The sequence below is a fragment of the Chanos chanos genome, chromosome 2 (genome assembly GCF_902362185.1).
Source record: "Chanos chanos chromosome 2, fChaCha1.1, whole genome shotgun sequence".
NCBI lineage: Eukaryota > Metazoa > Chordata > Actinopteri > Gonorynchiformes > Chanidae > Chanos > Chanos chanos.
In genome coordinates this window covers 9,635,802-9,649,844 of record NC_044496.1, presented here as the reverse complement: position 1 = coordinate 9,649,844, position 14,043 = coordinate 9,635,802, and the positions used below count along the sequence as shown (strand labels likewise).

General features: G+C 41.3%; 1 protein-coding gene across 1 annotated transcript in view; it reads right to left on the bottom strand.

The window, feature by feature from the left end:
• The window catches only part of b4galnt4b (beta-1,4-N-acetyl-galactosaminyl transferase 4b), a 58,397-nt gene that overhangs the window by 12,972 nt on the left and 31,382 nt on the right, over positions 1 to 14,043 (bottom strand). Inside the window, exons 3-8 of the mRNA XM_030766299.1 lie at positions 11,510 to 11,605; positions 7,583 to 7,678; positions 6,039 to 6,129; positions 5,614 to 5,714; positions 4,907 to 4,974; positions 46 to 124 (exon numbers count right to left, since the gene is read on the bottom strand). Of these exons, the coding sequence (XP_030622159.1) occupies positions 46 to 124; positions 4,907 to 4,974; positions 5,614 to 5,714; positions 6,039 to 6,129; positions 7,583 to 7,678; positions 11,510 to 11,605 (531 nt within the window). The remainder of the gene's footprint in view (positions 1 to 45; positions 125 to 4,906; positions 4,975 to 5,613; positions 5,715 to 6,038; positions 6,130 to 7,582; positions 7,679 to 11,509; positions 11,606 to 14,043) is intronic.

Below are 14,043 nucleotides of genomic sequence, written 5' to 3'. Positions count from 1 at the left end.
ACTCTGCTTTCAATAATACAGTATGGCACTCTGTTCTGTACTTACCCCGACCTCCACGTGGTCTGAGCCCTTGTCATCCTGCTTGTGTAAAATCTCAAAGTAGTACTTCTTCGAAGACACAAGACTGCAAGAAGATGTGGAGAGAGAGAGGGAAGGAGGGGGAGAGAGAGAGAGAGAGAGAGAGAGAGAGAGAGAGAAAGCAAGAGAGAGAGAGAGCAAGAGAGAGAGCGAGAGAGAGAGAGACAGTGAGAGTGAGAGTGAGAGAGAGAGAGAGAGAGAGAGAGAGAGACAGAGAGAGAGAGAGAGAGAAAGCGAGAGAGAGAGCAAGAGTGGGGGGTTAGAACAGCATTCACATTTCATATCGTCTTCTTTCCCATTCACCGTCAGTGAGAGTGAGGGACATGAATAAAACAGTGAGAAAGTCTGAAAGTGAGGGAGCTGGGGAAATAGAGGAAGACACAAAAAGAACCGAGAGAGAGAGAGAAAAATATGGATGATGTAGTGATCTGTAAGAAGTGCTTTAAATCAGACTGCCAGAAATATGGTACATGTACAGAGCTTCATATGGTTCATGCACCTAAAAGGGAGTAACACAGCTCACTGACTCACTGCTGACACAGTAACACGGACGCCTTACATATTAACACTTCTGACAGAGCTGCAAGGCAGCTGGAATGAAGTCTGCACCCAGTCCTTAGTATTACAACAATAACCAAAGGACTGCAAGACTACAGTCCTTCTGCCAGAGCACTGGTGTTGGACTCTTCAGCCAAACATATTTTAAACTTTAAGAGAGAATGCAGTTTGTCCGTTCTCTCTCACAGGGACCTCCTCTTTGACAGCAAGACCATTCTGAAGAAACAAAAGGTAAACCATCCCCCGTGGCATCTAGACATAAGAGAAATGCTCAAAAAAGGAAGGGAAAAAAAGAGATAGAAAGATAGCTGTGGAGGAGAGGAGGAGAGGAGAGAGAGGAGGCAGACAGAGGTTGGACTAGAACGGGCTTTTAATTGGCTGACTAATTGCCTGGCACCATCTGAGAGCGTTCCCTTCAATAATTGAAGAGAATTGAGCGATGAAAAGAGTGAGATAAAGAGAGAGTGAGAGAGAGAGAGAGAGAGAGAGAGAGAGAGAGAGAGAGAGAGAGAGAGAGAGGGAGAATGGTGTGTTCGGAGAGGCGGTGATAATGGAAGGACAGACACCGGATTGGCCGAGTCGGTGAAACAGAAGATTGGGATATCTAACCATTACGCTTCAAAGCTACTGATCAAAAACATATTTAAAGCATGCAGATGAAAGCCTATAGAATGAGCATCGACATGCCTGTCTGTGAACGTTTGACTCTGATCCCTAAACACCCATTCTAGTTACCTCCCAATCCGCAGCTAAAGACCGTTTCACCAGTAATTACTGGTTACTACAGGGACTCCACTTACAATGAGACCGTACACGCTGTCTCATAACCTTTATCATACTGCACCATTTCCAATGTGGGAAAATATCAAAGTCAAAGGTCTGTTCCCTAAAATATGATGTTTTGTATGAGTATATATATATATATATATATATATATATATATATATAGAGAGAGAGAGAGAGAGAGAGAGAGTAGACACCGCCACTGTTAAAGGCTTTGTTACAACTGTGCATGTTACATGAAACCCAATCCTAATACGAGTGTTGTGTCATACCTCTGGGTATATCCTGGAATGTTCTGTCTATCCATCTGTTAATGAGCTGTTAATGAGGAGTTATTTGATCACTTGCTCATTAGTTCATTGCCTTCTGCACCTTTTGCTGTTCAGCTGAGTCTGGATAATTTCTTCCTACAGACATCACTGGGTTCAGAAAGTTGCTCCATCTCTCTACACTTCTTTTTTTTTTCTTTCATGTCTCCTCCCCTCGCTGAATTCCCAGACACAGACACAGTCACAGACACAGACACAGACACAGCCACAGACACAGTCACAGTCACAGTCACAGACACAGACACAGTCACAGACACAGACACAGACACAGACACAGACACAGACACAGTCACAGACACAGACACAGTCACAGACACAGTCACAGACACAGTCACAGACACAGTCACAGTCACAAACACAGACACAGTCACAGACACAGTCACAGACACAGACACAGACACAGACACAGCCACAGACACAGTCACAGACACAGACACAGTCACAGACACAGTCACAGTCACAGACACAGTCACAAACACAGACACAGTCACAGTCACAGACACAGACACAGACACAGACACAGTCACAGTCACAGACACAGACACAGTCACAGTCACAGTCACAGTCACAGACACAGACACAGTCACAGACACAGTCACAAACACAGACACAGTCACAGTCACAGACACAGACACAGACACAGACACAGTCACAGTCACAGTCACAGACACAGTCACAGACACAGACACAGTCACAGACACAGACACAGACACAGTCACAGACACAGACACAGTCACAGCCACAGACACAGACACAAACACAGACACAGTCACAGTCACAGTCACAGACACAGACACAGCCACAGCCACAGATACGGACACAGACACAGACACAGACACAGACACAGTCACAGATACGGACAGACACAGACACAGTCACAGACACAGCCACAGTCACAGACACAGACACAGTCACAGTCACAGACACAGACACAGTCACAGTCACAGTCACAGACACAGTCACAGATACGGACACAGTCACAGACACAGACACAGTCACAGACACAGACACAGTCACGGTCACAGACACAGACACAGACACAGACACAGACACAGACACAGTCACGGACACAGACACAGACACAGACACACACACACACACGCACACACACAGCGTAGACATTTATGCAAGTAGAAAGGGAAGGCTGAACGCACTCAGCCTTTGAACAACTGGCTCCTAAATCCCAGACAGCACACAGATACCCATGACTGCTGTGGCTAGATAAAACTGTCTGGAGTGACAAACACAGATGCTCAGCACCAGCCTCTCTGCCTTGTGAGTTTTAATGGAAAAAAATGTTTTTAAATGTCTGTATTTACATAATTCAAAATGAGTACTATAAGTGCTGCAGCACTGTTTGAAGAAATCATACAATCTAGCTTGCTTAGCCAATGCAGTAGAAAACAAAAGAACATTCCGGAACTACTTCACCCATCGTTTTGATCAGCAGTAGCAGGAGCTGTCGACAGGAGAACCGTGTTAGTCTGACTGTTCTGACTATCTCTGTCCTTTACACAACCTCATTAGAGTACAGAGCAGTCAACATTCTCCTCTCCTCATGTCATCTCTCTAACAGCCACGGATTTAGAAATATAACAAACCACAATATAATAGTTCCTTTCTCTCTCTCTCTCTCTCTCTCTCTCTCTCTCTCTCTCTCACTCTCTCTCTCTCTCTCACTCTCTCTCTCTCTCTCTCTCTCTCTCTCTCTCTCACTCTCTCTCTCTCTCTCTCTCTCACTCTCTCTCTCTCTCTCTCTCTCTCTCTCTCTCTCTCTCTCTTTCTCCCTCTATGTAGCATATCCATGTACATTTATACCTATATTTTCACCTAGATCCTGAAACTCAAAACACTTCCTCATCAGACCATAAAAAAGCAGTCGTAGGTCCTAGTGGAGGATAACAACCACATCAGTCAGTCTAAATAACTATCAGCTGTCGATTGAATAACTATAAATTGTTCACATTAAGGAAAAAAAATACTTATATCTCTACACCACAGTCTGCGATGTTGTTGAGTGATGTAAAGCGTTTCGGGGCAAGTGTTTTTCGTGCAGTAGACGACTGATTCATCAATGACCACCACCGATCATTTTTCTTGGATTCTCAAACACAGTCAGAACTGGTCAGAACTGGAATTTGAGTTGTGAATTCTAACTCAGTTCACTCCATTGGCTACAGATGGTACGTGGAATGAAATATACACTATATAGACTACTTCTACCTCAAAGTATCTCCAGGTAACAGCCTAGCCCATAAGTGAACATGTTTGTAGCCACTCAGACGTGTTACCTCAGAATAACCGGCTGTTTTGTGCTTTTGAAAAACGTATGCACAGAAGGCTACGTCCTGATGCCTCTGAGTCCTTGACCCACACTGGTCAAAAGTCTAAAGAATGCAGAGACACTCTCAGTGTATTCCTCTGAGACAGACACTAAACATGTTCATCTTTAGCCAGAATACAACACAGTGAAAGATTCACACCATCTCTCTCTCTCTGCTGTCAGAACTGCTGAATTATTCAACACAGGACACTCACGATGGAGCAATCAACAAAGCTTCCAACACACACACACACACACACACACACGAACACACGCAAAGCTTTGATCCTTGTTTCAAATACACATTGACAAAAATGCACACATACAGCCTCAAATACAACCTCAGACACACAGACAAAACACACACACACACACACACATACACACACGCACGCACACACACACACACACACACACACACGCACACTGACTAAACTGACTAAACCAATTGTACTTTGTTGTAATTGTCATTTTTGTAATTTTCACTTTTTTCCACTTGTTTTTTTTTTTTTTAGAAATAAAGCTGTTAATGATAAAGTGGAACAGTCAGATACAGCTTGCATATCGCATACAGATGAGGCAATAAAGAGATGGAAGAAACAAATCATAAATAGCATCCAAAAACTGAGAGGAAAATAGATCCAAAAGAGAAGAAAAAGACAAGAACCAAAAGAGAGGAACTGAAACTGAGCTGTGTGCATTTTTTTCTGCACTGTTATGAGAGTGTCAGACTACTCCACAGACTACACTGCTCTGCAGTGGTGACGTAGCAGTTTTAATAATATGATGATGTACTGTTTCTAACTGCACAGATGTAGACTAAGACTCTACTTACTGTATGGGTTTGGTGCACTGAGATCTGAACTTGCCAAATTCCCCTGGAGCAGTCCATTCAGAGCCAATCTAACAGAGAAAGAACAAAGACTTCAGGACACTTCTCGTCTGTGTCTGCCACCTTCTCCTCTTTCCCCTCTCTCACTCTATCTCTCTTTCAAACACACACACACACACACACACACACACACACACACACATCAATACATCATTGATGCTGTCACTGACAGGGGTATCTCTACCACAGATACTGTCCAGAGATGCTGCCATCTCTCCACTACTCCCACATCTGTCTTTTCTGTGCAACATCCTGCTGGCAAGTCAGAGTAGGACATAATCATTTCACTGATGTATTTCTGTTTTCCCAAATGCCCAGAAACTAGATGTTTCTTCACCGAGTTAGGGAAGCCAGGTCCCACGTTACAGCAGTACCCGGCAGCTGTGCCTAAAGCACGTACCTTGATCTGAGTTTAACCACAGCTGTTCTCACTTTCCATTTGACTTTAGTGCTACTGTAAAAGAGTAGGGGCAATCCACCACAGCACTGGTCCAAGTGCTGGAACTTCTGGCCCTCCCTCCCATCCTGTCTGCCCACCTCTCTCTCTCCCTCTCTCTCTCTCTCTCTCTCTCTCTCTCTCTCCCATAGATGTAGTGTGCTAGTGGTACACTGTCATTAAATGATTCAACAGAGAAAGATGTCATACTCACGGGTCCCACAGACCCCACCAGTCTGGCATTGAGTGGATTGTCATCTGAGCTCAGCCACAGCTCAGAGTTATCATCAGAGGAGATGGACAACTGGAAATCACCTACAGGACATAGGACACAAAAACATTTATGGACTGCAAAGCACACACACACACACACACACACACACACACACACACAAGAATATATATATATATATATATATATATATATATATATATATATATATATATATATATATATATATATATATATATATATATATGTATATATATGTGTGTGTGTGTGTGTATATATATATATATATATTGGCACACAAACAAACAGACTGATCAATTAGTCTAACATACCACTCCCCCCCCTACACACACACACACACAAACACATGTACACACTCCCATGCCAATACATTCATGTATTTTCACCGTCTCTGTAAGGATGAAGGAAACCAAAGATTCTGAGGCCATAATTCTTCCACTTTGGAGCCACTGCCAGTTTCTTCACAGTGGTTCTGGTCTGTTAAAAAACAACAAGATCTATGTAATTTTTTTTTTTTTTTTTTTCAAAACATCTTCTCTCAGGAACACTACGCTTGCTTGCACAGTCACACCACACAGCAAACACAAACTACCGAGTGATAATGACCTGAGAAAAACAAGGTTTCTGATGTTCTTGCTGTTGTTTTTAAGTTTGAAAATAGAGATGTAGGAGGAGATGGGCTTAGAGGCAATTTGTTTTCTCTAAATTTTGTTCTGAACAGATTCACATTTTTTTTTTTAATTTCCTTACTTCAGCTCTTCCTAAACAGCATTCCACGCTGATATTAAAATTGGTTAAAACACATTGTTTTTCTTGTGTGTGTGACATGTGTTATACCTGCCAAAGGAGAATGAGAGATAAACAATATATATCGACGACCGAAACTGTTTTCTATGGATTTACTGAAGTGTGAAAATGTTATCTTTATTTATTGATAAACACGAATCTAAAAGCTATGGGATTAAAGGAAATAAGGTACGACACTAAAGGAAAATAGAAAACACATAACTGAAAACACATAACTAAAAATACTGAAAAATATGTGTGTATATACATGTTTGTATGTATGTGTATATATGTGTGTGTGTGTGTGTGTGTATATGTATATACAATGCATGCTAGAATAACCTAAATAATAAGTCTTCTAACAGTACTCAGCATGAATAACTACACAGTCCGGTAACATAGAGTGAGCTTTGCTGCTTTGGTTACGGTTAGATAGCTTTGCCAAAGAATTACCAACAGAATCCAAACACTTTTATTACATTCTAACTTAGTCTAGTGTAACATACACACATGAATAGATTGCTGGCTTGAATCCTAAGGCAGCACAGCAGGCTATGTAGACATTGCACCCTTGGGCACAGTACATAAGCCCAAACTGCATTAGGTTATCTCCTCCACCCTTCTCCTCCTCTCCCCAAAGTGACAGCCTTGCTCAGTGACCCTACCATGTCAGAACAATAGTTCAGCAACTACCAGAACGATATTTCTCTGACACCAAAGGAGACATCTAAAGAACTTCCAAATTCAAACAACATATTGTCATCTCATGACATAATGACATCACAGGACATAATGGCACCACATGACAGTTAAACATCTCCTTCATCTCTTTTAAAATAACTTATGTCCTATAACTTATGGGGGGGGGGGGTGCATTTTTTAAATCTAGATTAAAAACTTTATAGCAATATGGACCAGGTATTCTAGTTCATCATTAATGGTTTGCTTCAAACTTGAAGCAAATCGTATTTCTGCTCAACCATTAAAAAAAAACCCTCTTTGTTTCAATTTTTGAAGTTTGAAAGCGCCCCGAGGCTTCAGAAGCTTAGCGGATCTGATTCTGCACCTGTACATTGACAGAGATAACACAAACACAGTGAAATGTCAGAAAAGTAGGGTTCTTTCAGTAATGATAGATGCTTACATGTGGATAGAGAGGGAAGTGGAGATTCTTCCTGAGCTGAGAGACAGAAGAACCACACCAGTCCTCAAACACATGAAGATTAGCCTGGCCTTTATACTGGAGAGAGAGAAAGTAGCATGGGGTCGAGGGGAGAGAGAGAAAGAAAGGAAGAGAGAGGGGAAAAGTTAGATAAATCACTGGCTGTGTTAAAAAAGTGGTTTGCACATTCAGTAATTGGACAGGCATTTTGTAAACAGATGCTAAATGATATGCGTTAAGGGCTAGCATTTGAGAGACATCTAATGAAGATGGATGAGAAATAGGATTAGAGATACCATTACACAGACCAACAGACTGCAGCCCATAGACTTTACTGACAAATGGACAACTCTTAGCTGCTGCTTGGATAACCAATGATTGAATATTACCATTTATCACTTCGATAATGACCAGTCAAACTGATGGATCATATTACTAATCTTTCTGCAGTCTGGCACTCTCATTGCCCCATGTCTCTCTCTCTCTCTCTCTCTCTCTCTCTCTCTCTCTCTCTTGCTCTCTTTCTCTCTTTTTCTGAGTCAAGTTAAAAGGAAACAACATCAATTTATCCACCAGTGCAGGGAGAGTCTCCATGGAGGTGCAACTTTAAAGAAAAGGCTGAAATTAGAGCAGCACTGCAGCAGAGAGCAAGACACAGACAGACATAAAGAGAGAGACTGAAACACACAGAGAGAGAGAGAGAGAGAGAGAGAGAGTTCCTCATGAGTCTGGCTCTCCTACAGCCCCAACACAAGTGAAGGCATGTCGGGGTCAGAGAGAAAGCACATACATCACATGGAAATTAGGTCGCTGCACCTGCACAAACCCAAAATGTTAAACAGCTCTCATCCCTCACTACTTCAGTCACACAGGCAAGAACTGCCGCACTGAACCACACATCAGCTCTGAACACACATAAAGCCCAGTTTTAGGATACTAGGAAGATTTTACCCATCATATAATTGTATATACACATATTGTTTCTTGCTTATGTCATCCTTGTTTCAGACGAAAATGTGGAAGTTCCTTAAAGTCATTGAAAAGCAAAAATAAAACATGCTATTAGCAGGTGAGTGAGTATTAGACAATGTCTTCCCATCAATTTTCACTCTCTTCCTCTCTCTCTTTCCCTCTCTCTCTCTCTCTCTCTCTCTCTCTCTCCCTCTGTGATAAATATAGCCTCTTTAACAGCAGGCTGTGCAGGTGGTGGGCAGGGCATTGCTGCCACATTCAGTTTGGGCGGACAGTCTGGCAGGCTTTGTCGCACTCTGTGCCTGATTTGTACATCTGACATTACCATAGTGGGTGGGACCATGCAGCTATCATCCTACCAGCCCCTCCCACCTGGCACTGCTACAGAGGACAAACCCTGCCAACCCTGCCAGCTGAAAACACTCATGCCAATGCTACAGGTGTCCAACACACACACACACACGTACACTCGAACTCACTCACACACACACACACACACACACACACACACACACACACACACACACTATGCCACAGTCAGGCATATACACATTTGGTGCATGTTATCGCTCTGGGTTAAAATGCACATGCAGACAGTTTACCAGCGATTACTGCCGCAATCACATGTTTTTGCACTATTCAGTTTTAAAAGGCTTTATAATTATATACACACTTTAGATCAGTAAAAACATCCTCCTAACGTCAAAAACAAGCCCATCAGCTGCCAGTGTAAACCTCATCAGAAGTAATCAACATTTGAATAGGTATCTTGTTATTTACTGTATTTTTTCAATCCAAAACTTTGACTGGTTGTTGCCTTCTGAACCAACCACCTCTCCTACATACACTCTGTTTGTAGATGTCTCATGAGAATCACATATGCAAAGGGAACTGGAAATATGTATAATATTGATAGATGATAATGTCCTCCACAACATACCAAAGTCTCTCTCTCTCTCTCTGTCTGTCTCTCTCTCTCTCTCTGTCTCCCTGCCCCCCCCCCCCTCTATTTTCTGTCAGGAGTACATTGCCATGGCTCTACACCAATGTATCCCCATGACGACTATTCTCCAAAAGCCTTATAATGGTATTCAATAACTCAGCCACACGCTCATAAATCACCCCATGAAAACAAAGGTCATCTCACAGCAGGGAGGACTTTTCTCCATGCCAAGCACCAAGCATGAAGAAGCATACACACACACACACACACACACACACGCACGCAAACACATTAGCACACACATGCACACACACACTGAATGCGACTGGAGAGAGTACACGGGGAAATCATAAGCTTACCACAAACAGACAGGAGAATAGATTTCACTCAGATCCTTCCCCGGGTAATCACTGGACTGTGCACTAACCCATTCTACAGCTTTCATAAGAGCCCAAGCAGGTCATCTATAACTGATCCTAACAGGAGGCGGACTCCCTTAAGGCCAGACAGATAAACAGGGTCTGAGACCTCTTTAAGGCAGATGGGTTCCCTATTACAGAACAGTCACACCACTTGACCAGCTCCATAGAAACAAGGCCGAGCGCAAAAGACTGCACCGTGAACTGATCAATGTTCAATTAAGTGTAGAACATTAATTGCAGACTACATAAACACTGTCTGAGCGTGTATTGTCATACAAGAGTATGAGCAATTATAAGAGTACTTAAGGACAGCTCCTTCTCACAAGTAACTTTAACAATGGAACTGAGGAATGGAAAGTAACAGAAAATTTTTACACTTTTTAACGACAAAATGTCCAAGTAACCAAAACTCTCTCAGTCCAGGACTGATTTAGTGTAATGATATTGATGAGAGGTACTGTGGCGCTCTGTCTGCCTGAAATGGGATCAAAATAGAGAGCAATGCAATCATGAAAAGTTATTTTCTTGTTTTTTTTTTTGCTATCCAGTCGATGCAGACTTCAATGCAGACTTCAAAATGTCATGACTTGGATTGAGTCAGACATTAAAAAAAAAGAAAAAGAAAAGAAAAACGGAAAATCGAAGAGGTAAAATACCTTGGAAGAATTCTGTTCTTTCAGAAACCTGCACCCATCTAAAAGTTAGTGTTGTGGACATTTCAGCAGGCTGATGAAAGAGCACATTATATGCACCCACAAATTACACACACCTACAATATTTGCTTTACATTTGTGTCCCATGTATCTTCACATCTACTGAGTGTGGAAAACACGATATCATGTCAGATAATAATACCTATGTAGTAGGTATGAAGCAGTAAGAAGAAGAGTTATGTTAATTAGTAGGGGAGTAATAATAAGGCAATTACAGTACGATCATTTCTTGTGCTGTGATAGACACTGGCAGCTGGGCTGGGACCCCAGAGGCTCTGATCAATTCCAATTAAAAAATCAACAAGGATTTACGTCAAACCAAACTAATAAAACACATATTATCTAGCAAAGAATATTCTTTGGATTCTTGTGTTTCTACAGGAATTAAGTGTTTCTACAGGAATTATGAATCTGACTATAAATATTAATTTATTTTGTGGCATTAAACAGGACATTACTCATCCCATTCAACATCTCCTTCATGTTTGGTAAGTGATAGGGGAAAGAGTGTGTGTATTTGAGTATGTGTGTGTGTGTGCGTGCGTGTTGGCACAACGGGGTGTGAGGTTCCTGGTATTCAGGTGACTAATGCAGCCATTTTTGGCCACAGGACTTTACTGGGCCACCAGAGCATCATGGGTACTGAAGTGGACACATACTTGTCCTCCCAGCCACCTGTTCAGGTAATTATAGCACCATTCTTGGGAGGAGACACAGGAGGAGACTAGCCCAGAGGAGATCTCACACACACACACACACACACAGATTCTCTCTCTTACACCCACATGCACACACCTGTTGTTTTATTTGGCACTTCAAAAGAGCTCACGGATGGTTTGGGGGGTTGGAGGGACTGTACCTCTGGTTTCCATGGCAATCTGGTGAGCTTCTGGCTGAGTAGTTTGAGCAGGTCTGTCTTGGTGGTACTCTCATATGCATTTTCACTGGACTCTTCCTCCTAAAGCACACAATACGCACGGTCAATAATGAGGTCAACACACTCAAATTTCACACTGTTGTTTCACTGTGCAAGACAACTAGCTTTAAGCTACTCCTTTTCTCAATTCTTCCACGGAGACATGAAATTGTAATTTCAAATTAAAAGTGAAAATCTCCTTTCAGCTATCTTAATAAATTGAATACAGCCATCTTACATTACAAGTTTATATTTTAATACTAGATGTGTGGATCACTGTAATCCAAAACTGTGTTCGAAATTATATATCATCCTGACAAACTACCTTTCACTGGTGACAATGTAGTGTAATTTAATTGTTAATCATTTAATCAAACCACCACAATAAAAAAGCACACAGGTGGCTTGCACAATCACTGATAAGACAGCACTGTTGATATGACATTTTAATTTTAAAATACGCCACTGATTATATTTCTATGCCTGCTATTAATGACTAAAACAACAATAAGAAGGACAGGCAGTCATTACTCCGAGAGACGTAATAGTTATTCCATCACACACTCACACATATATACACACACAGCAAAGTTGATTGAGAAAATGTGCTTAATTTATCTGCATCAACTGATCAATTATCTCAGTAGGATTTTCCACCTCCATTCCAAATTTTGATTCATTTCAGTAGTGTCTTATTTTATAGTATGTGATTTGCCATCAGCTAGTATTATTGCTTAACAACATTTAAGAAAAAATTCTTAATCATTTTTCTTAAATTAATACAAAATTCTTAATAACCCCTTGAATACACACTAATGTATTCATATTCACAAACACAGACATATACACAAAGCCCCGGAGTCAAGGCCTGCACCTCGTTTTGTACTTTTGTTTTGAAATGTCTTGTGCTCCTCTTCCGTGTCTGTCTCCGCCCCTCACCTGATTCTGTTTATTCTATTTATTAACCTCGTTTTACCCCTGTTAAGTTTCACCAATCATGTTTCCCCAGTTTGGTTCTCCTTTTGTATTTAAGCCCCTGTGTTTGACCTGTCCTTTGTCTATCGTTGTTTGTGTTCGTTTGAAGACACTGTTTGGCTGCACCGTTTATATCCAGTTTTGGTTCCTGTTTGCACCTGTTTATCTATCTACTTTTTGTAAGTAAAGTCCTCCTTTTTTGTGACCACCATCACTGTCTTGTGTTTGGGTCCAGCTCCACTGCACGCCTGACACCCGGTGTATCTGTGTGTAACAGTAGCACACTCTGGCCATAATAATATTGTGTGCAAATTCAGGACAACACAATATTTCTCACAACCTCTACCCCAACAGATCTTACAGTTTAGAAACATCTTCCAGGAATGCTGCAGAACAGCTTCATAAAATCAAACAATGGCTCCAGACATTTTTACTAAAGGCAGAGCTAATAAAGGTCTGGCTGTTAAATGATTTTATAAAGCCTCAAAACCATGCCAGAAAATGCGTTGTGTGTGGCAGGTGGAATAATTAGGTGGGAAAACTGCGTTAGTGAAAAGCTGACAGTCAATTACTGCTCTATTAGTGTGTAATATCTGAGCACAGGAGCTGTCCTTCATAATGATTGGCAAATCATACAGCTGGCTCCTCTAATGCCTGACTAAAATGGCAAACAGTTTCATATAAAAGAGCATATCCTTACAATGATTCTCAGCATCCAATGATTCAATGATGTATTTGTTTACTTGAGTAAATAAAGAAAGGAAACACACTATGCCTCCTACTCAGTGTTATCAAGTATATAAAGATGAACATTTAGACATTAAAAACACACGCAAAGAGTTATTGTTTAATCAGCATAAGTGCAGAAATACCAGAGCAAAAACGACTTCTGAATCAAAACTAAAGTGACAGCTAAAAAATGAACAGATCAAAGAAACAGAATGGACATTCAGTGTCACTGTGAGTTTATTAGTTCATCTCAACTGGATTTGGAATCAGTTTTCCTCGTGAAAAAGTGTCTCCATTATCCAAGCCGCAGCTGTCAAAGATGTGGTAATTCACATTGGACTCACTGACTCATTCCCTCAGTTTTGGTTGTGTAGCTACTGTCAACATCATGAATCTTACAACAGCTATTTGTGAGAAATAATAGAACAAAGTTTTCAGGTGGAAGTTAATATCATTCAAATAGTTTCAATAGTTAATGAGCAAAATGAATATAAAAAGAAGAAATATTGTTTAAAGCATGCCTTTCCCCGAACCTTAATCTTGATGTCATCTAGTCAGGATTCTGGATGCCAAGGACGCATGAGGGTTTAATGAAAGTTTACCCTACTTCCCTCCTTTCTGACTCAAAATCCTGGTCCATGAAAGATCATTTCAGACTCTCTTTCTCTGCTAAATAATGAGGTCTTGTCAGCAGACTTATCCATACTCATTATTCTATGTGACCTCATGTCCCAGAGTCTACAGTGTTCAGCATGTCAGCCTGCCTGCTGTAC